At 44.3% G+C, this 24,421-nt stretch overlaps 1 protein-coding gene across 1 annotated transcript in view; it reads right to left on the reverse strand.

Moving 5' to 3' along the window:
• Positions 1 to 23,856, reverse strand: part of RGS19 (regulator of G protein signaling 19) — an 87,583-nt gene extending 63,727 nt beyond the window's left edge. Inside the window, exon 1 of the mRNA XM_030211827.1 lies at positions 23,481 to 23,856. Coding sequence (XP_030067687.1) covers positions 23,481 to 23,537 — 57 coding nt within the window. The 5' untranslated portion in view covers positions 23,538 to 23,856. The remainder of the gene's footprint in view (positions 1 to 23,480) is intronic.
• Between the last annotated feature and the right edge of the window lie 565 nt (positions 23,857 to 24,421).

A 24,421-nucleotide genomic window follows, 5' to 3' on the forward strand; every position in this document is an offset into this window, starting at 1 on the left:
TAGAGCCTACCAACTACCAACATCATGAGCATTTGCCACAAGCTAGTGGAATCACGGAGCCCAATACCCTACACCCACCACAATGCATTGCTGATGTTACTCTGCAGTGTGCATAACAGAAAAGGTGTCACACTCACCCGAGAGCCACATCAGAACCAGGGAAAGGCTGTCACAGGATAGAACACATTCTGCTGTCATAGAGGTGGATACGGCATTTGAGGCTGGCATACAGGCTGGAAAAAAGTATTTACATTGTTTTTTTTTTGGTGGGAGGGGGTTAGTGACCACTGGGGGAGTCCGGGGAGGTCATCCCCGATTCCCTCCAGTGGTCATCTGGGCAGTTGGGGCACTTTTTTGGGACTTGTTCGTGCAAAAAAAAGGGTCCAAAAAAAGTGACCCCAAATTGCGGTAAAAACGCCTTTTTTTCGATTATCAGCTAAAGACGCCCATCTCTCCTCGGCCGATAACCACGCCCCAGCTCCGCCTTCACTACGCCTCCGACACGCCTCCGTCAACTTTACCCGTTTCAGCGACGGATTGCAGTTGGAAACACCCAAAATCGGCTTTCGAATATACCGATTTGGGCGCCCACGGGAGAAAGATGCCCATCTCCTGATTTGGGTTGCAATATAGGCATTTTTCTCTTTTGATTATAAGCAGGATTGTATTCTCTGTTTTATTCTCCGTTCCTATCTTAGCATTCTGTAGCAAGCTGCCAAAATGTTCTCCTTTTCCAAACAGGAGGAACATTCTGGGCCCCTGCCCCACAGAGCTCAGAATGGAAAGGTGGCAGGGTTTGACATTATATATAGACTCAATGACAATGCGGGTTTTACAGGCCTCCTCCCAGTACAAGGGAGGAGCTGTTCCTCCCTGGGAGCATCCTGCATAGAGGATATAGAACAGCAATGAATGGGGACACCCATCTGGGGGTCTCATGAAGCCTTAGCTCCCCTCTTTAAGACTAAGGGAGAAGGAAATTAAAGAGTTAAAACTTTGGAAAACTTTTATAAAGCGCAAAGTGACCTCTCATCCTGTCTCAAATGGCAACTGACAATCCTTTCTGCCCCTCCTTGTGCAATGACCACAAACACTGGACATGGAGTGTCATCACTTCCCTGCTTCTCACAGCCAGACAAAGAACATTTGCAGTAAATACATTTTTACAACACCAGAATGCTAAAGCTGACTTGCTTTCACAGGTGGAAGCAACCTTTGAGCCTTCAGGACTATCCAGTGAGGGCCATGTGAATGTTCAGAACCAGCAGGAGGAATGAGGTTCTGCGGGACTGATGAACAAATGTCCCCGGTAACAACCGCTCACTATTTCCACTGCAGTAAAAGTTATCGAGGTGGAAATAGCGATCGATTCCCAAAAGAATCGACTTTTACTGTGCAGCTTGGTAGTGAAATTTAAGTGTGGCTGCTATGCACGTGCCCAGAACTGCTCCTAACTTCCTGACAGCTACAACAGCTCCTGACAAAAGTTACATTTTTTCCCCTCACAACTGCGATTTTTAATTCCTTTACTGTTTGACGGCCAAGACTTGTTCTCACCTGGCTGTCGTTGATCTAAAGGGAAACCCTCTACCTGGCCGTAAGTGCTCCAAAAGAGAAAACAGTGGCCATGTCCGGGCCGCAAGTTCTTTACAGAGCAGTCCTGGCACTGCTCTACGGCCATCGTGCACCTCTGAATGCTCTACAGCATGATGGGATACTAGAGAAGCCCACCCTGACAGAGAAACACCCCCTGAGGCCCCAATGCACACAGGAAAGTTTATGGAAGAGGATTTTATTCCTTCCCACAGCACCAGCTTGTAATGGGAACAACACGTCGCATGCTGGCACCTATCCTCTGCTGGAGACACCGGACAGCTGCAGCAGTAACACCTATGACTGCAATGGTGTCTTGTATGGAGTGGGCAGCTTTTAACCACAGTTATTGGCTCCACGATGCCCGCAGCAGACTGGTCCACTCAGAAGCTACACTACGGCTGCTCCAGACTTCCCGTAAAATTCCTCTCACTAAAGGTAGGTGGTCTCTTCTATTCATCACTGGCAAACAGCTGTGCATCCCATTGACATAGCAATCAGCTACTTTTAATACATTTGCATATCATTAACGTAATCTGCTACTATGGATGGAAAAGAGCTTGCAGATCCCCTTTGTGCATGTCTCCTCGAATACCATGATCGCAAGACCGACTGGAACCAGTCAAAACCCCACGTTGCTGGCCCAGTAAATTTTGTGCATTGGGCCCCGACTGTCAGGAAAGATACAGAGCTGCTATCTTCTCACCCCCCCCCCCCCCCCCCCTTGGGATAGTACATCACCTCTCTCTGCTCAGGAACTAGGATTGGCCAGGCACAGACCTTCCAAGAGACCTTGGGAAGCTCAGACGATTCCCTTTTCCCTTCTAATTCAGCCAATGAAACCTTTGTTGGGACACAGGCTAATTTAGTTATTTCTTAGGATTTATTAACCACCTTCATGAACAGACTCACTCAAGGTGGTTTACGGCAGGTATAGTTTGGAATAAAACTTGCAATTTTGTTAACAACATGTGACAAATATTCAATCATAAATACAATCAAAGATGTAAACTTGGAGATGGAAAATTGAATTCCAGAAACAGGAGTAATATCATATAGTAACAGAAACATATATCATTAAACAGTACAGTCAAACAATCATATAATCAAAATATGATAAATGACAGTAGAGTACAAATGATATATCATACCTGGCAGCATGGCGGGCCATTCATATAACATAGACATGATATTCACGGTCAGCACAAAGAAAAGAAACACTTTAATAGGCACAAAGAAGAACATTCAAATAACATAAATACACCACGAATAGGTATGACTTCAAGGAGGTGTGCACATGGGGGCCTGAGCATGTCTCCAAGTTATATGCTTTACTTATAGAATACAATAAGTTATGCACAGATCAGGGGACACTTAGGCATGAACATTAGCACCTGCCTTGGCGTAAATGTTCACATATAATTTTAGGTGGCATCAATGCCAACTGACATTTTATAACGGCTGCCTGGCACACAGATGCCATTATAGAACTGACACTCGGTACTTGGCATTGGTGCCCAGTTATAGACTTGCCCCCTTTGTCTACACAGACAGTACAAATGACACACATGACTAAGCACGCATTGCAACAATCAAATAACATAAATATGATGCTCATTATTTCAATACAATACAATGAAACATAACAGGCAACCGAGGGGGTAAATACAGTTTAAACATAGGACAAAGTCATGGGATAAATACATGGATGGCTAGATTTATAACCCACCTTTTCAAACAAAATTGAGAGTCTCTTAGGAAGGAGGTCAGAGGTCTCATTCACATCCCCAATAAGCCAGAAGGTAGAATGGCTTGTGCCAGTGCAAATCAGTATGACAAGAAAGAGCCTTGCCCGCTATATTTAGACAACCTGCTAACATGAGACTTAACCTCAGTCTGGAGGGGTACTGACCTTTTTATTAATCAATAATCCATAATATTGAAAATGTCATCTCACCACTGTCCCAGCTCCAAGACACTAGAAGGACAAGCATGTGCACAAAGTTTGCGGGTCTTGTAATTTGAGCAAAAAGGTCTTAGCTGTTAATCTCCACACAGGCCACTTCTGGAACAAGTTTTCTAGCTGGCTATGCAGTAAGGAAGACTGAAATCAGTCTAATCCAAATATTAATTTGACCCTACTTTAATTGTTTAATAGAAACACAGTTTTCTTGCGTGTCAACAGCAAAATTGGTGACATGATCTTTCCAGAGAAAATAAGAAGTTCTGCAGTATTCTTTACTGGCCCACACTAAGTGAAGTGTTCAGGTTCAGGTTCATTTGACATGATTAACCACTTAGAGAAAATCCTTCAAAGTGGAGAACAATAAACAATATAAAACAAGGGACTCGCATTGTCTGAAAAGAACTCCAATATCATGACAGAAAAATAAAGACACTGTCATGCCTCTAGACCCCCGGCGCATAGTCCCAGCCAAACCAGACACACCGACCACGCAAGCAAAAGGAAACAAGTTAAAAATCAGCATCAAATGTTTCCCGGAAAAAAAATAAAAGTTTTAAATCATTTTTTTTAAGGAAAGACGGAGAAAGTTCTGAACGTAATACTGTACATCATAGGAGCCGACTCTGTGGGTGCTTGAGCACACCCCAATATTGAGAATTTCCTTGTATGTGTCCAGGGAAGGGTTATTTCCAGTGGGCTTAGCACCCCCAATAATTTTGAAAAGTTGGCTCCTATGCTGTACATTGGTGATGCCTTTTTATCCAGGAGATGCTGCTGCGCTTTCCGGATTGGTAATACTCCTGCTCCTGCCAGGTTGGTTCAAGAGTCTTAGATGTCTTATGCACACCTCCAACCTTGCACTACCCCTCTCAAATTAATTTTCAGACTCCTAGCCTCCCTCCTTGAGATGATCATAATTGTTGAATTATTAAATTATCAACATCACAACACCCCACTCCCTTTCAAACACATTGGACACATCAGTCTTTCATTCTTGTAAATATTAAATGTTCTATTTGTTTATTTATAATGTGCTGATAGCTTTTTTTCTTTGATATCTACTGCTCTTTGTTATGCCCTCACCCAGAAGCTGCCTCCCTGGGTAGCTGCATAGTGCATCTAATGGTTAAGGCAGCCCCGTGCGTTCAGTGCATGCTCTCTAAACACACACAGCTTATTAAACTCTATAGCTCTGACAGTCCATTGGCAGCCTCTCACCCATTTCTCCAATAGGTTATGCACTGACTTCTGTTCATAGGGAACAGCAAGCTTGCGACACACTGACCTCTTTTGAAACTCCTTTACCCAACTGAACTGATGAAACCCTCTTACTTCGGTTTGGTTTCACTTGAGCTATACAAACAAGACTTGTAGATAGAATATATAGACTGCTTTCCTGTACAGACTAAAGCTGCAGAATCTGCTCCCACCCACCTATAGCAAGTCACTATAGGGGTGAATTTGACACAGGGGTTGGCCTACTGGTTATGTTCTGTCAGTATGAGCATTAGGGTGTTTACATTACTGAAAAAAAGTTCTGATCTTTTAAAGATTTTCCTCAAAGGCTCTAACTGAAGCTCAGAGTAACATCATTATTCATGCAGTTCACTTCACTGCACAGCCTGGGAGCCAGACAGTGGCTCTCTGACCCTCTTATCCCAATACACACTCTTCTTTCATCTCCAAAGGATGCTGGGCCCACATCTAGAATAGCTCTTCTGTCGTCTTCTTCTGACACAGTTGAGTCACCTGGTGCCCGAACTCCTGCACTCTTCTCCTGAGATTTGAGAACAGCCCGGGAGTTCAGGCACCACATGGCTAAAACTCACTGATAGCCCTGCTGTACCAAAAGAAAGCAGAACAGCTGCCAGCAGCACTGTGGAGAAGGAGAGGGGGAATAATAAGGGGATGGTGGAAGGGACAGGATGATGGAGACTGAGATTGGCTGGGTGGGGGGGGGGGGGGGGGGGGGAGGAGGATGTAGCTGAGGAAAGAGACAGTACTGTGGGTGATGGGCTGGTGAAGATATTTTGAGGTGAGGAGGGAGGAAATGTGTACAGAGAAGAGACAGATTGGGAGGCAGGAAACAGTTTAAGGAAGAAGAATGTGAGCAAGCAGACTTCAAGATCAAGAATGCTTATGTTATTTCGCATCATATATTATGTGTTTATCTTATTGGGTAGACTAAATGGCCTGTGCAAGTCTTTATCTACCATCATCTACTATGTTACTATTTTTATTTTAATTACAGGGGTTGCTCTGAATGCACCTGAGCAGCCACTCCAGCTGCATCATCAGAAGGGGACACCCAATTGCATGGGGCCCTGGCTATTTTGCCGACAGTCCCGGCTCTCACACTGAAAAGCGTTTTTTTCTTCCCCACTTGAAACACAGTGAAAAATACCCCACTAATGCAACCAAAGACCTTATAATACAGAACACTAGCCTGCTGACCTGCTATGGTGCCTGGACCCAGCCATGTTTATTAGAGTGAAATAAAATACATCCAACAAGTCTGAATATATTACAGCAACACAACTGCTTTAATATTATACCTGCACTGAATATTAGGCACAGCCATGTTTCAGCGAGTGCCTGCGTCAGGGGTCATTAAGTGGACATGGCCACGTCGGGTCATCAATAAATTGTTAACCCAAGGGTGGCTCCAGTGACATCATTATCCCCTTGGCGTCTCTGTATTTTTTTGCTGTTTATGTCCTCTGTGGAACGTTTTTGTTCTTCTCTTGTTTTTATTCGGCACATCATATTCATTCACACGCAATTAGTGCATAGCAGTGCTGCACCAATGTGGACTCACTGGCAGCCAATCATAGCATGGCTAACCTGCACCTGGACTCACTGACCACCAATCAGAGATGCCAATGTAGAAAGCTACTACAGGCCTAACCATGTGGTTACCAAGGGTTGAATATAGGTTGTATGCACCAAGCAGTGCAGAGAGGGATTAAGCTTAGGCGATAACTCATGTGAAATACCTGGCTGCATACTGTGCTAAAATGAATGCTAATGAGGCCATTGAGTATTCCACAACAATGCAGAGAGGTAAACAGGGACTTTTGACATGTGGTTACTGTGAGAATTATTTCACCAGGTCCGGGACTGTGTACAAGCTTTTGCGAAGAGGATTTCATGACAGCTTTTGAGATGTCACTGCTGGTTTTGTCTCCTTCTGCAACCTGAAGGAAGCCCCTGCAAGATTCAAAGGCAGACAGGAGGTATCAGGCATGCGGGTGTCTAAACAAAATTGAAAGTGGCGCCCAATCCTCTGCACCTAAATACGAGTCTTGCAAAAACTGCTTGCACACATGTTTTTGTGAGGCTCATATTAAGGCACAGATGGACATGTGTTGGCACTTCTGATTTCTTTTGGACATTTGCACAAGAACCCATGCTTACTGCAAAACCTTTCTGTGCATGCATCCGGCATGCTCTCCCCCATTAACCACAAGTTTTCTTTGAATAAAATTAACACATTTAACTTTCTGTATGGCACTGTATTACGCCTTCTTTCCTGCTCGAAAAGTACCACCTGTTCCTCTGATCCCATCCCCACCAACTTACTTAACACCATCTCTCATACTGTCACCCCGTCCATCTGTCATATCCTCAACCTCTCTCTCTCCACTGCAACTGTCCCTGACACCTTCAAGCACGCCGTAGTCACACCTCTCCTCAAAAAAACCATCACTTGACCCTACCTGTCCCTCCAACTACCGCCCCATTTCCCTCCTACCCTTCCTCTCCAAAATACTTGAGCGTGCCGTTCACAGCCGCTGCCTTGATTTTCTCTCCTCTCATGCCATCCTTGATCCACTTCAATCCGGTTTTTGCCCTCTACACTCGACAGAAACAGCACTCTCTAAAGTCTGTAATGACCTGTTCCTTGCCAAATCCAGAGACCACTACTCCATCCTCATCCTCCTCGATCTATCCGCCGCTTTTGACACTGTCAATCATGATCTACTCCTTGCCACACTGTCCTCATTCGGGTTCCAGGGCTCTGTCCTCTCCTGGTTCTCCTCCTATCTCTCCCACCGCACCTTCAGAGTTCACTCCCATGGATCCTCCTCCACCCCCATCCCGCTGTTGGTGTTCCCCAGGGATCTGTCCTTGGACCCCTTCTCTTCTCAATCTACACCTCTTCCCTGGGTTCCCTCATCTCATCTCATGGCTTCCAGTATCATCTCTATGCAGACGACACCCAGCTGTATCTCTCCACACCAGACATCACCGCAGAGACCCAGGCAAAGGTATCGGCCTGCTTAGCCTCCAATGACCTATTACTGGCTAAATCCAGAGGTCAATATTCTATCCTCATTCTTCTTGATCTTTCCGCTGCTTTTGACACTGTCAATCACAGCATACTTCTCGATACCCTGTCCTCACTTGGATTCCAGGGCTCTGTCCTTTCCTGGTTCTCTTCCTACCTCTCCCTCCGCACCTTTAGTGTTCACTCTGGTGGATCCTCTTCTACTTCTATCCCTCTGCCTGTCGGCGTACCTCAGGGTTCTGTTCTTGGTCCCCTCCTCTTTTCTATCTACACTTCTTCCCTTGGTTCATTAATCTCATCCCATGGCTTTTCCTACCATCTCTATGCTGATGACTCCCAAATCTACCTTTCTACCCCTGATATCTCACCTTGCATCCAAACCAAAGTTTCAGCGTGCTTGTCTGACATTGCTGTCTGGATGTCTCAACGCCACCTGAAATTAAATATGACCAAACCGAGCTTCTCATTTTCCCCCCCAAACCCACCTCCCCGCTCCCCCCGTTTTCTATTTCTGTTGATGGCTCTCTCATTCTCCCTGTCTCCTCAGCTCGAAACCTTGGGGTCATCTTTGACTCTTCTCTCTCCTTCTCTGCTCATATCCAGCAGATTGCCAAGACCTGTCGTTTCTTTCTTTACAACATCCGTAAAATCCGCCCCTTTCTTTCCGAGCACTCTACCAAAACCCTCATCCACACCCTTGTCACCTCTCGTTTAGACTACTGCAATCTGCTTTTTGCTGGCCTCCCACTTAGTCACCTCTCCCCTCTCCAGTCGGTTCAAAACTCTGCTGCCCGTCTCATCTTCCGCCAGGGTCGCTTTACTCATACTACCCCTCTCCTCAAGACCCTTCACTGGCTCCCTATCCGTTTTCGCATCCTGTTCAAACTTCTTCTACTAACCTATAAATGTACTCATTCTGCTGCTCCCCAGTATCTCTCCACACTCGTCCTTCCCTACACCCCTTCCCGTGCACTCCGCTCCATGGATAAATCCTTCTTATCTGTTCCCTTCTCCACTACTGCCAACTCCAGACTTCGCGCCTTCTGTCTCGCTGCACCCTACGCCTGGAATAAACTTCCTGAGCCCCTACGTCTTGCCCCATCCTTTGCCACCTTTAAATCTAGACTGAAAGCCCACCTCTTTAACATTGCTTTTGACTCGTAACCACTTGTAACCACTCGCCTCCACCTACCCTCCTCTCTTCCTTCCCGTTCACATTAATTGATTTGATTTGCTTACTTTATTTATTTTTTGTCTATTAGATTGTAAGCTCTTTGAGCAGGGACTGTCTTTCTTCTATGTTTGTGCAGCGCTGCGTATGCCTTGTAGAGCTATAGAAATGCTAAATAGTAGTAGTAGTAGTAGTAGTTAACCGACATTGCCACATGGATGTCCAACCGCCACCTGAAACTGAACATGTCCAAGACTGAGCTCATTGTCTTTCCACCAAAACCCACTTCTCCTCTTCCTCCACTTTCTATCTCAGTGGATAACACCCTCATCCTCCCCGTCTCATCTGCCCGCAACCTCGGAGTCATCTTCGACTCCTCCCTCTCCTTCTCGGCACACATCCAGCAGATAGCCAAGACCTGTCGCTTCTTCCTCTTCAACATCAGCAAAATTCACCATTTCCTCTCTGAACACACCACCCGTACTCTCGTCCACGCTCTCATTACCTCCCGACTTGACTACTGCAACTTACTCCTCACCGGACTCCCACTTAGCCATCTATCCCCCCTTCAATCTGTTCAGAACTCTGCTGCACGTCTTATATTCCGCCAGAACCGATATACTCATATCACCCCTCTTCTCAGGTCACTTCACTGGCTTCCAATCCGTTACCACATTCAGTTCAAGCTCCTCCTTCTTACCTACAAATGTACTCAATCTGCTGCCCCTCACTACCTCTCTACCTTCATCTCCCCTTATGTTCCCACCCGAAACCTCCGTTCACAGGACAAATCCCTCCTCTCAGTACCCTTCTCCACCACTGCCAACTCCAGGCTCCGCCCATTCTGCCTCGCCTCACCCTATGCCTGGAACAACCTTCCTGAGCCCCTACGTCAAGCCCCCTCCCTGCCCATCTTCAAGTCTCTGCTTAAAACCCACCTCTTCAATGCTGGCTTCGGCACCTAATTCTTACCTTCAGGATATCTGGACTGCCCCAAATTGACTGCCCCCATCGTATCGTCTACTCACTTGTCCTTTAGATTGTAAGCTCTTTGAGCAGGGCCTGTCCTTTTATGTTAAATTGTACAGCGCTGCGTAACCCTAGCAGCGCTTTAGAAATGTTAAGTAGTAGTAGTAGTATTACGCTCACGGTAGAAGCCAGGCACTTAGCCATCTGTGTGCAGAGCATGGATAACCTGTACAGAACTCACTGACCACCAATAAGAGCCCAGCTAGCCTGCATCTGTACTGTGAGTCACAGGTTTCCTGCCCCTCCTACTGCTGGCCCTTCGTACAATGATACATAAGAACATAAAAATAACCATACTGGGTCAGACCAATGGTCCATTTATCCCAGTATCCTGTTTCTAACAGTGGCCAACCCAGGTCACAAGTACCTGACAGAAACACAAATAGTAGCAGCATTCCATGCTACCAATTCCAGGGCAAGCAGTAACTTCTCCATATCTGTCTCAATAGAAGACTATGGACTTTTCTTCCAGGAACTTGTTCAAACCTTTTCTAAATCCAGATATGCTAACCACTGTTACACATTCTCTGGCAATTAGTTCCAGAGATTAACTATTCAATGAGACAAACAATGTCCTTCTATTTGTTTTAAAAATATTTCTGTGTCACTTCATTGAATATCCCCTGGTCTTTGTACTTTTTGAAAGAGTAAAAAAATCAATTCACTTCTACTCGTTCTACACCACTCAAGATTTTATAGACCTTAAACATATCTTTGATGATGACTTCATTACTGTTTTCAAGCAATTCTGAATAATTAAAAGAAGTTATAGAGTTTGTTGTTAAACTAGAATAGATTGTAAACTATGTCAAGCAGAGACTCTCTTACAGCTCTGCGTATGTCTAGTAGCGCTATATAAATGATAAGTAGTAGTAGCAGAAGGGTGAAACCCATGACAGCAGAGTCAGTCATTATGCAGGAGACCTAGGTTCAAATCACAGACTCATCCAGGGCCAGGGTTGCTTATGGCCCCTACAGGAGAGAGTGCCAGACATCACACTGTGGCAACACTGTTGTCTAACTGATGAGCACAGTGAGCTGGAGGTTTGTCACTGTGACGGATGTGGATGAAAATGGAGAAATACCCCAACATCAAACCCAAATCAGTAAAATCTACCCAGAACTACCTACATTTCAGGAAATTATTGAAATCAATACTGTTTAAGAAGGCTTATTCTCCTGGTTCAACATAATATGAATTAACCCTTACTATTAATATGATCCAAGGACACGAATTACACATTATTATCTTTTACTTATTGCTGTTTAATTGTTATTTCCTATCTTACTCTCAATTTGCATAATTGTACTTCTTACACTGTAGCTTTACTACAGTTTTATGTAAGCCACTTTGAGCCTGCAATCAGTGAGAAAATGTGGGATACAAATGTAATAAATAAATAAACATGAGAGTCATTAGCGATGAATTTCAGGAGCAGGAGGAAAGTCCACTGCACAATGATAAAATGATGTTCTTGGTCTTTTTTTTTTTTTTTTTAGGAAATTATGTTCCCTCTCTACTAAGCCCCAGCCTACATGTCTGATTTAATAGACTTACCACCCAGAAACGCTAAAAGATCATCACGAACTTTCCTCTACCTCCACTTCCCTAATTGCAAGGGCTTGAAATACAAGGCGCTGCACGCGTCAACCTTTTCTTACATGAGCACGCAGTACTGGAACACACTACCACGCAACCTGAAAGCGATCTACGAACAAACCACCTTCCGCAAATTATTGAAGACCCATCTTTTTGAGAAAATTTACGGAAAGAACTAAAACACATAAAGCCCACACTCATTGTTCAGTCATGCATCAATACAGCCACTCCTGTATTCTCATCCCCCGAAATCATACCACACTCACACCTTTACTCACAGATAATGTATACCAAGTGTGTTCCTGCTATATACTGCCCCTTTTTGTCTCCCTTGTTTCCTTCCAATGTCTCAGTGCTTTTCCATGTTTACACTCCTTATCAATATCATCACAATGTAATCCATAACCAAGTTGTAACAAATTGTATTTCCATGATTCATAATGTATTGTAAGCCACACTGAGCCCGCAAAAAGGTGGGAAAATGTGGAATACAAATGCAATAAAATAAATAAATAAATAAATAAGCCACTTCAAATTATAGAATCCCTGCGGCTGCAGCCTCGGCATGATTTTCTTCAACTATCACTGCACGCAAGACAGTATCTGGCACCAAAGAGAAGGAAGGGGTTCCAGGAATGAAGCCAGAAACTTTGAGAAATATAATATTTGATTCGAATTTGAATTTATTTAACCTTTGGCCTATTGGTTAAAGTAATGGGTAAGGACCATGAGATGAGACCAGGGTTCACATCCTGTCACTGATGTATCTTATGCTTTTGGGCAAGTCATGTTTTCTTCCACTGCATGAAGTATCTGCTTAGGAGCCCTTTTATTAAAACACTAGGAAAAAATGCCTGTTTCTGAGCGGAATGAAACGGGCGCTAGCAAGGGGCCCCCTCCCTCCGTCCCTCGAAGCTACTTGCCTTGTTCGCTGTGGGCCGTTTCGGCCCTCCAGTGTCAATAGCTCCGCCCTCGACGTCATGACATTTTGACGCGTCATGACGTTTTGACGCGAGGGCGGTGCAGACACTCCAGGGCACACCGGATATCTCGGGCGCCTCAACTTCCGTGGAGGCTTTAGAACGTTGGGGTTGCCTTTTATATATATAGATATTAAAATCCGGGTTTAATGCACTATAACATAAGAGTTTCCCGCATACCAAGCCCAGATTTAATGTGGCAGTATTTAGTGCTTTTTAATATATATTTTTTGCAGGTCGTGTGCTTATTATTTCATTAGCACACAGGACTTGCAAAAAATTGATGTGGGAGCACTTACTGTTTCCTATTTAGGAGGTGCTAAGTGTTCCCACGTTAAGTCTGTGTTATTCAGTTAGCGTGTGATTATCAGAATGTGCTTGCTGAATAACACCCATTCCCCACCCATGCCACGCCTTCTTCCAAAAATACATTTAAAAAAACCCCCAGAAATAAGTGCACGCAAACTTTAGTGCTTTAAGGCATTTTGCTGTAAGACTTTTTCTCACACACTAAGGGGGTCTTTTACTAAAGCTTTAACTCACGTTAAATGCAGCAGGGCCCATAGGAATAAAATGGGCCCTGATGCAGATAACGCGATCTAAGATTTAGTAAAAGACCCCCTAAATGTGTTTTAGGGCTTAACACCTTAGTAAAAGGGCCCCTTACATTGTAAGCAATATTTCATGGGGACCACTGACACCCTTCTCATTATCAGGCATGCTTCAGCTGTTCTGTGGGTGGAACTATGCGGAGTGCAGGAGTAGCCTAATGGTTTATGCAGCGGGCTTTGATCCTGGCAACCTGGGTTCAATTCCCACTGCAGCTCCTTGTGACCTGGGGCAAGCCACTTAACCCTCCATTGCCCCAGGTACAGAAAACATAGATTGTGTATACTGGAATGAAATACTGGATGTAAATACTGGAATGAAAGTAAGTAATTTATTTACTGAAAGTAAACTGTAGTTGGTCAACACGTCTTTGGTTATAGTTGAGCATGTGCCTCTGGAATAGTCTTTATTAGCAGAGCCAAAAATCTGCCATACAAAACCTGTCTCTAAGGCAGGGTTTTACTGGAGGCAGGGTTTATCAGGAATCCCAAACATCCAAGCCAATAGAATAGTAGGGGAAAGAGAATAATGCAAGCATGTGGAGCATGAATACAGCACAGACAACTGGAAAATCTTTTCAAACAATTACAGATAATACAAAATATGGTCGCAAGATTCCTGTCAAGGAAGAGAAAGCGAACACCCCATTCTTAGAAAATTGTATTGGTTACTGGTTAAAGAGTGCTGTCTGTTCAAACTGATAGTGTTGGTATTTAAATTATTTATTTTCAAATACCAGGTTATTTATTAGGAGTGATCCATCAGTATGAACCTTAGATCCTCTAACCATAAACTGTTGGAAATCCTATCTTTAGAACTGTGTCCTAGAATGAAATAGAGAAATAAAGCTTTTAGGGGCCCTTTTACTAAGCTGCAGTAACAGGGATCCTGTGCTAGTGGTGGCGGACATTTTTTGCCGCGCTCCAGGACCCCTTTTACCGCAGCTGGGTGAAAGGGCCAATAACAGAAATGGCCGAGCGGTAAGTTTGCACTAGCTGCATGGCCATTTCGGGGGGGGGGGGGGAGGGGGAGTACTTACCGACACCCATTGAGGTGCCGCTAAGGGCTCCCACGCTAACCCAGCTGTAACTGCGCAGCGCACGGCCCCTCCTGATGACCGCCAGGTAACCCCTGCGCTAGAAAATCAGACTGTTTTTCTGTAGCGCCGGAAATGGCACGAGCTGGTGGTGGAACTACCGCCAGCACCTGCTTTGGGCTGGCGGTAGTTCCGGGTTGCTGCACGACAAGCCCACTGCTGCGCGGGATCCTTAGTGTGTTAGGTCCTTTTTACTGGAATAAACTGCCTGTGGAATTAAGGGAAACACCAACTTTAACTTCATTAAGGAAAAGTCTGAAAACATTCTTCCTCCAAAACACGAAGGATAAACTGCTTTTTAGCATATTTATAAATAACCTAGAGATGGGAGTAATTTGTGAGGTAATTAAATTTGCTGACGACACAAACTTATTCAAAGTTGTTAAATTGCAAGAGGATTGTGAAAAATTACAAGAGGACCTTACGAGACTGGGAGACTGGGCGTCTAAACGGCAGATGACGTTTAATGTGAACAAGTGCAAAGTGATGCATGTGGGAATGAGGAACCCAAATTATAGCTACGTCATGCAAGGTTCCACGTTAGGCGTCACTGACCTAGAAAGGAGTCACTGACCTAGAAAGGGATCTAGGTGTCGTCATTGAAGATACGTTGAAACCTTCTGCTCAGTGTGCTGCGGTGACTACGAAAGCAAATAGAATGTTAGGTATTATTAGGAAAGGACTGAAAAACAAAAATGAGGACGTTATGCACCTCGAATAGTGTGTTCAATTCTGGACGCATCTCAAAAAAATATATAGTGAAATTAGAAAAGGTGCAGAGAAGGGCGACAAAAATGATAAAGGGGATGGGACGACTTCCCTATGAGGAAAGGCTGAAGCGGCTAGGGAAGCTTGGAGCAAAGACGGCTGAGGGGAGATATGATAGAGGTCTATAAAATAATGAGTAGAGTGGAAAGGGTGGACGTGAAGCGTCTGTTTACTCTTTCCAAAAATACTAGGACTAGGGGGCATTCAATGAAACTACAAAGTAGTAAATTTAAAACGAATCAGAGAAAGAGAATGTGGTAAAGGCGGTTAGCTTAGTAGGGGTTTAAAAAAAGGTTTGGACGGCTTCCTAAAGGACAAGTCCATAGACCATTATTAAAATGGACTTGAGGAAAATCCACTGCCTATTTCTAGGATAAGCAGCATAAAATGTTTTGTACTTTTTTGGGATCTTGCCAGGTATTTGTGACCTGAATTGGCCACTGTTGGAAAGAGGATGCTGGGCTTGATGGACCTTTTGGTCTGTCCCAGTATGGCAATACTAATGTACTTACGTACTTAACTGTTTTTCTGGCTTTCTTCTCCACCTCTATCTTCATTACTTTAAGTTTGATGTAAACCACTTTGAATGGATTCATTCATAAAAGTGGTATAAAGACTGATGATGATCTCCTCTTCATCATCATCATCAGAACCTCATGCAAATGTCACAGTGATATACTTAATGCATAAATACGGCATGGGAGGAGATTTTCAAAAACAGGTGAAGAGGCCATAACAATATGCATATTTTTTCCAAGAATAATTATATGAGAAACAAAATATATTAGGACATCTTGCCAATCAAGGAGAGTCCCTAGAAACAGGTTAGGCAAGCTGTCTGCTAGCTCCTGAAGGAAAGAAATTGTAGAAGCAGACACAGTGAAAAGTAGATAAAATCTTCAGAAGAGAATATTTCGTTAATCAAGTTTAAAATAATGCCCGACAAAGCTGTGTTTCGCCTTGTAAGGGCTGTATCAGGGGCACAAACTTTAAGGCTGGGTTTGCTAAGCGACGCCATGGGCGTGTTAATGTTTTTAATGCGCGTAAACGGTGTACGCACGTTAAATGCTAACGCGCCCATAGAAATGTATAGGTGTGTTAGCGTTTAATGCACCTTAAATTTACAGGCGTGTCCTTAGTAAACATTGGAAAGAGGTATGTAAACATACCCCTAACTGTGAAAAGAGAATATCTACTATAATAAAACTCACCCTCAATGTTCTGAGGACACTGACGTCAGTGAAGCCAAGCTCTGACTTCCTTCAAAAAGGTTTGAAGGTTCGTGGTGGTGAAGCCACCAAAATTGCTCTGGGCCCCGCCCTCGAGGGCGGAGCAATGGCTGAACAACGAAGGGCTTGGCAGGGAGGAAGGCAGGGAGGCGAGGGGGGGGGGGAATCGCTCTGGGCCCCGCCCTCGAGGGCGGAGCAATGGCAGAACAATGAAGGGGTTGGCAGGGAGGGAGGCAGGGAGGCGGGGGGGGGGGGATTGCTCCGGGCCCCGCCCTCGAGGGTGGAGCAATGGCAGAACAACGAAGGGGTTGGCAGGCAGGCAGGGAGGGAGGGAGGGAGGCGGGGGGACATCGCTCCAGGCCCCGCCCTCGCGTCAAACGTCATGACGTTGGGGGCAGAGCAATGGCAGAACAAGGAAGGGGTTGGCGATGAAAACCTTGCTAGCGCCCGTTTCATTTGCTCTGAAACGGGCTTCTTTTACTAGTAATAAATAGTAAACAGCAAATCATAATAACACTAAAATGTAATATGTAACATTAAAATGTCTCTATGGGCAGCTTTTAACATTAAAACAAATTCTTAAGATGTTTTTACAATATACAATAACTTTTTTCAGTGCAGGATATTTTTTAAACTAAAATTTGTAAAGGTAACACACCTAGGAGCATTCCTGTTCCTTTTTAGATTCTTCTCTGCGTGACACTCTACAGCCATGTGACTCAACTAGGGCTTATAACAAGCATTTGCATAGGTAGATTAACAGCATGCTTCCCATACAGAGAACCCTCCTTAGTTTGGAGGTCTTGGTAAATTAACAGAATTTTTTTCAGAAGTGTTCACACTAAACTTTGTTCTTAGCCTCACTTTTGTTACAATTCAGAGCGTAACCTGATTTTTTTTTTTTAACTTTTATATAGCCCACAATAAAGTCTCATGGTGATGTGAATCCTTTACACCATAAGGTCAGTGGTTCCCATACCTGGTCCTGGAGGTACCCCATCCATTCATCTCTCTCATGAATATGCATTGTGGATATCCTGAAAACCTGACTGAATGGGGTGCCTCCTGGATCAGGACTGGGAACCACTGCCATAAGGGAATGTAATACACCCTATTCTGGTCCTCACACACTTTGGGCCCTGTTTACTAAGCCGCACTATAGGCGCATGTTAACGCAAGACTCACTCATAGGAATACATGGGGGTCTCTAGCATTTAGCGCATGCTAATTTTAGTGTGTGCTAAAAACATTAGCGCACCTTAGTAAACAGGGCCCTTTATATGTAGTTTTAGTAAGTCACTTTGTATACTTATATATGTTCTATAAATTTGTCTTTATGATCTATTTATGTAGCATTAACACAATCTTTTGTAAACCGCAAGGAGCTCCACTGGGATTTTGTGGGGATAACTGTCTCATGTAAATGTAAGAAGAACTATATTTTACTTGATTTTCTTTATATACTTGCCATGTTTTATGCATATAGAATTATGATTTATTTGATTTTACTCTTTTTGGACCTTGTTTTATGAGTTTTGAATGTTACTTTTAGTGTTATGATTTGCTATTTATCATGTACTATTTATTATATTCTGTTTTCACAATTAAGTTTGTGCTCCTGATGCACAACCAATTCGGGCATTATATTAAACTTGATTAACCAAATAAACTCTTCTTAAGATTTTTTTATACTTTTTACTGTGTCTGCTTCTAAAAATGTTTCCATAAAATGTATTAGAACAAAATGAGAAACTTTGAGAATATAATCCAGAAAATTGCAATTGGAGATCCTGTGGTAGATGGGGTGATTGCAGAGCCCAAAGGCAGGAAGTGGTGATGGTACACTTTAGAAAAGACTTGAGTCTTTTTGAATCTAATGGGGCCTTTATCACAGCTATGCAGGAAAGTGTATTTAATTATTAAAAGTCAATGCCTTATACTGGAGATTTTTTTGACTTGTAGTTTCCTATCTTTTTGGGCTTCCAGCTTAATCTGAACTGGACTCTACTGGGACTATACAGCTATAAGCCTCCTCCACATAGTTAAGTTTTCCACCATATGTAACTCTCTCCATCCTCCCAGCTGTCACAGTCAGATCACAGAACCTGGTATGTAGACACGATGATTTGGACACTTCCAGACCTCAGCAGCATCTCAAGTTTTAACTGACCCATGAGCATAATCTGGGCCTGGAGGCTGAACCTGGCAATGCACAGCACTGAGTCACTGGCTGGCTCTTCTGAAAACTTGTGTGATGCTGTAGTTCTGCACATTGCACACCATGGCAGTAATTAGGTTCTTGATGTATCCTCATTTCTATAATGCTTTCTTTCTGTTCCCTAGGGCTGGCTTAACTATAAGGCAAGCCAGGTGGTTGCCTTGGGAAGCACCTTCTTGGAGGGGGGCATGGCAAACAGCAGCTCCACTCAAAGAAAAATAGATCCTGATAGTCACACAGACTCAGACCCATCATGCCTGTTTTTTTTACAAATTTAATATTCACCTTGGTGTTAGTACTGATGGATTTCTCAGCACCTTTTGACAATGGGAACCACAATATCTTACTAACATGACTGGCAGAAACAGGTATCAGTGGCACAGTAACCTATAGAACTTTTTTAAGTCAAAGAGCTTTGAAAATATGCCTCATACAGGTTTATTATCGAAAGAGAAGGGCGCCCATCTTTCGACACAAATTGGGAGATGGGCGTCCTTCTCCCAGGGTCACCCAAATCTTCATAATCGAAAGCCGATTTTGGGCGTCCTGAACTGCTTTCCGTCACTGGGACGACCAAAGTTCATGGGGGGGGGGGGGGGGGTGTCGGCAACATTGCGAAGGCAGGACTGGAGCGTGCTTACCACATGGGCGTCCTCGACCGATAATGGAAAAAAGAAGGGTGTCCCAGACGAGCACTTGGCTGACTTTACTTGGTCCAAGGGGAGGTCATCTGGTCAGTTCAGGCACCTTTTTGAGGCTTGGTCACAAGAAAAACTGGACCAAGTAAAGTCGGCCAAGTGCTCGTCTGGGACACCCTTCTTTTTTCCATTATTGGCCGAGGACGCCCATCTCTTAATCACGCCCCAGTCCCACCTTCGCTACAGTGCCGACACGCCCCCGTGAACTTTGGGCGTCCCCGCGACGGAAAGCAGTTGAGGATGCCCAAAATCGGCTTTCGATTATGCCGATTTGGGTGACCCTGAGAGAAGGATGGCCATCTCCCGATTTTGCACTGCGCATATGTGGAAATGAAGAATGTGCGAGGGGGGGGGGGGGAGGCAGCAGCAGCATGAGGACACTACTGCCGGCAGCCCAAGTTTTAAGTCTGTTCAGTGAAGAGGTTTTCAGCTGGCAGGGCTGGGAGATCCCCCGCCAACCACACTACTACTACTACTACTATTTAGCATTTCTATAGCGCTACAAGGCGTACGCAGCGCTGCACAAACATAGAAGAAAGACGGTCCCTGCTCAAAGAGCTTACAATCTAATAGACAAGAAATAAAGTAAGCAAATCAAATCAATTAATGTGTACAGGAAGGAGGAGAGGAGGGTAGGTGGTGGCGAGTGGTTACAAGTGGTTACGAGTCAAAAGCAATGTTAAAGAGGTGGGCTTCCACACTAAGGAAGCACAAGGCCCACCCAGCAATGAACCTTCTCTGGAGTAGTCTTCTCACTGGAACACACTCCCAGAGAGGCTTTGTTTAATACAAGTCTATCACTACTTCAGAAAGCTGACAAAAGCTCCACTCTTGAAGACATACTTGAAGGAATTCCTGGCAGGATGGGAAGAAGTAAAGTAAGTGGAAGAACAGTGGGCTAAACCAAAAGGGGCTATAAAAAAGGGCAAAAGATCTTCAAGTAATGGAAATGTAGAAGCAAGAGGAAAAAAAAACCCTCCGATATAGTTTTCCTAAGAGATGCTTGTAAAAAATAAGGAAGAAAAAGGAAATATTCACAAAATACAGATGATCACAAAAAGAGAAACACACTCACAAAAACTGCATAAAGCTGATCTCTGCATCTCATAAAGATATAACAGAATTAGAAAAGAAGGGTGACCAAAATGATTAGCAGTGATTCCTAAACCTGCCCTGAGAGAATCCCAGCCAGTCAGGTTTTCAGGATATCTATAATGAATATTCATGAGACCAATTTGTATAGACTGCCTCCTTGGTATGCATATTCATTGTGGATATCCTGAAAACCTGACTGGCTGGGGTTATTATAGCAGAGATATGATACAGACATTTAAATAATTAAAGGTTATTAATATACAAACACATCTTTTTCAAGCCAGGGAAACAGTAGAACCTGAAGATATAAAATGAGGTTGCAGAGTGGTAGACTTAAGAGTAACATCAGGAAATACTTTTTCACAGAAAGGATGCTGAATGCCCGGAATGCCCTCCTTGTGGAGGTGGTGAGGACAAAAACAGTGGCTGAATTCAAAAACATGAGGGATTTACACAAAGGATCTCTATATAGAAAGAGGACAGAATGAAAGCAAAACTTAAAAATGAACTTCATGCTTTAAACAGGACATGGAGCTGTAGGTACAACTCTGGCCACCTTGCTGGGCAGACTGAATAGACCATACAGGTCTTCATCTGCCATCAATTACTATGTTACTATGCTACCGTGAAAGCCTTTAATGGAAGAAGTAACTAACAAGATAGTCACAGGCACAACTGTGCAACTGCATACACTGTAGCAGGATTTGCTTATCCACTCCTATTGTAGCTGAAATAATTTTCTTGCACCTTTTCTGACTTCATGTACAATTTTTCCTTAAATTCATCGCCCTTATTTTCTAACTCCTATTACTCTGCCTTATCTGTCTGTAATTTTAGTACTGTAATTGTCTATTGACTATGTTTCGTTTACACTTGCTATATGTTGCCTTGGATAAATTTCTTCAAAAAGGCAGTAAATTTTAATTAATAAATAAGTGTGATGACCAATTATATGTTTTCACAGTAACATTCTGTGAGGGATAATATTGCAGTATGATGATTGTTGAGTTTAAATATTAAAATCTTGGGGCACGAGAATGCAAGGCTGAAGGAATGCCAAGGGGTGCCTAACACCCCTGTACCAGCCCTGAGGTCCTCCCACACATGGAAGCCCTGAGCGGCATGATTGGACCTTCTCCATACCCCATGCATAGCGGATAGGATGCCCATACTCCATGCACAGGGGATAGGGTGTGAAGTCTGACTGCAATACTAACCTGGATCACAAGATCCCCAAAACCTACCTGACTTTTTTTCCCCACTTTCTTTATTGGTTTTTAATAGTATCATACCACCTTCAGCAATATACTCATGACCTCAGGTCTAACTCATTCCCTCCCCACAGTAATACACCCAACATCATTTTAATAACAATATCAGAAGTACATAAGCATTGCTGTACTAGGACAGATCGAAGGTCCATAAAGCCCAATATTCTGCTTACAGCAATGGCCAATCCTGGTGACATAAGCATGTGTAGAAAATGTGATGAAGAATGTTACACTGGTGAGATGGGTCAATGTAGAAAATGTGAGGAAGGATGTTACACTGGTCAGACAGGCCAGATGTTCAAGATAAGAATCAGTTTACATAAACATAGATCAGACACCTCAAAGTACACCAGGGTGACACCTCCATGGGGGACACTTTTCAGAACAAGAGCATTGCATACAAGACCTGATGATGAGAATACTCAGAGAAAATTTTAAAACAATCAGAATGTAAAACGTTTGAAATTAAAACAATCTAATACTTTGTAACTGATAAGAAAGAACTCAAAGACCAAGTCAGAAACATTTTAACTCATCATAAACCATAACATTTTATGCTTGTCACCTGATCACCCAGCAACCCCCCCCCCACACACACACACCTTTCCCCTTCACACTACAATTGGAATACTTTCCTTGATTCACTTATATTTTCTAGTAATATCTTTTGTTCATCCTGTCCCCACTGAGGAAGGGGGGTTTTGTTCTCCAGAGCTAGTTGAGAAGCCTATTTAGTTAATCCAATAAAAAACTTATCACAATATTTCTTGTTTTTATTTGTTAACCTTTATGTGTGTGAATTCGAGTGGAACAGCACTGCTTTATGCAGCTCTGTCACCCTTTTAGCATACTCACAGTACAGGTAGGCAGCCCTCATCAGCACCAACCTTCCCCATTGCTGAAACAGGCAACGTAACATAACACAGACATCCAACCCCTGTCCTCTCACTCTGAACAGCAGTTGCAGGGTTTTCCATGCAGCACAGGCATGGAGATCAGCTCCAGATATGGATTCAGAGTCCACAGTGCTAACCACAACAGCATGGAACCAACATGTTGAACATACAAATCTCTCAGTTCAGGGGCAGAAGGGCACAACATCCTCCCAATCAGCCCTGCAAGAACTAGCAACCTGTCTCAGCTCAAACAAAGCTCTGGCAATGCAAGTCTCAGCTTCGGCCCACATGTGCTCCACTTTGCCCAGTGATGGGGGCCCAGCGAGGACCAGCAACTGCACCGGCTCTGCAACCCTCTGAAAGCATCCCGGAAAAAGCCGACAGCAGCACCACATCCCTGTGCTGCCGGCCACTCTCCCCCCCCCCCCCCCCCCCCCCCACCCCCATCTCAGCAGCTGCCTCTCCATCTCCCGGTCCCCTGCCCACAACCAGTCTCAGCTCCAGATCCCCAGCTCCCTGATCTCAGCAACAGCCTCTCCATCTCCCGGTCCCCTGCACACAACCAGTCTCAGCTCTAGGTCCCCGACCCCCTGCACACATGCAGCTGGCAGCTCCAGATCCCCCGACCCCCTCCACACATGCAGTCTCTGTTCCAGATCCTCCCGGCCCCCTACACACATGCTGTTTCCGCTCCAGATCCCCCGGCCCCCTGCACACACGCAGTGTGTCCGCTCCAGAATCTCCAGGCTCCCTGCACACATGCAGTCTCCGCTCCAGAACCCCCGCCCCTGTTCACACGTAGTGTCCGCTCCAGAAATTCCCCGGTACCCTGCACACAGGTAGCCGGCAGCCGCACATAAATGGGAAAGCAACAGAGAGGAGACACTGGCAGATACTACAACTCCTCATCACAGCCCAAAATCCATCTATTCGTCACCAGATGGCAAATATACAAGCAGGAAATACTCACGATGTTGGCATGAAAGGGTCGGGCAGCAGGCGAGCCGCTCCGCTTTCTGCAGCACATCCGTTTTTCGCTTTTTTAGTTCCACAATCGCCTCCCTGCGAGCAGAGAGGAAGGCTGGCAGCGGGCAGCAGGCAGGCGGGCGCCACTGCGCACGCGCGCCCCAGTCCCTTCGATTGACTTCCTAAAGCTTTTGCAGGTTTTGCACTTCCAACGTCAAAACTCTAGAGTCTAATGCAAGACATACAGTGAGAGAAGGAGCATGCCTAGACCGGGAGAGAGACCCACGCAGGGCATGCACACTGAGTGCCCACCCTTATAGTGAGGAGATAGACTGCACTGCACGCCTCAGTGCAACGCGAGACGGCAGACTCATGCAATAATGCAGAGAGAGGGGGGACGACAGGGTATACACAGAGGAGGCTCCTTCCTTTTTCTTCAGTTTTCCTTTGAAGTGTTTGCTTATTTCCGGTTTGCCACATTTTAAAAAAAATCTATTTCTTCTGCTTTGCAAATTTCCACAAAAACATTTCCATTGCAGAGCGCAGGTGATGGTTTACATCTTTCTGTTAGAATTTGCAGAAACCTGCGAACAATTCTCCCTTCTAAAGTGCTGTGAGTTGAAAACACGTTTGAACTCGCCTTTAGTAACAGTAATTTGGGCACAAGAGTGCCGGTAGCTTGTTTGAAGTTTGCTTGCATTACTGCTCCCCCCCCCTTCAAATTAAAAATAAAGGCAAATATCCAGATTTTTTCTACGATTAAAGTTTCTTCATTATATCAATAGCAAATATATATTTTGCTCCATGCTCCTATATATATTTTTTTTTAATTTTATTTTATATGCATAAACCCAGAAATGTGTTCTCTTCACGTTGGTCTAGGAAGGAAATGGAAGCATTCTTCATCTTTGTTCATTGCACAATAACACATATTTTTGGTTTAGA

This window comes from Microcaecilia unicolor, chromosome 8, assembly GCF_901765095.1.
Source record: "Microcaecilia unicolor chromosome 8, aMicUni1.1, whole genome shotgun sequence".
In the NCBI taxonomy this organism is placed as follows: domain Eukaryota; kingdom Metazoa; phylum Chordata; class Amphibia; order Gymnophiona; family Siphonopidae; genus Microcaecilia; species Microcaecilia unicolor.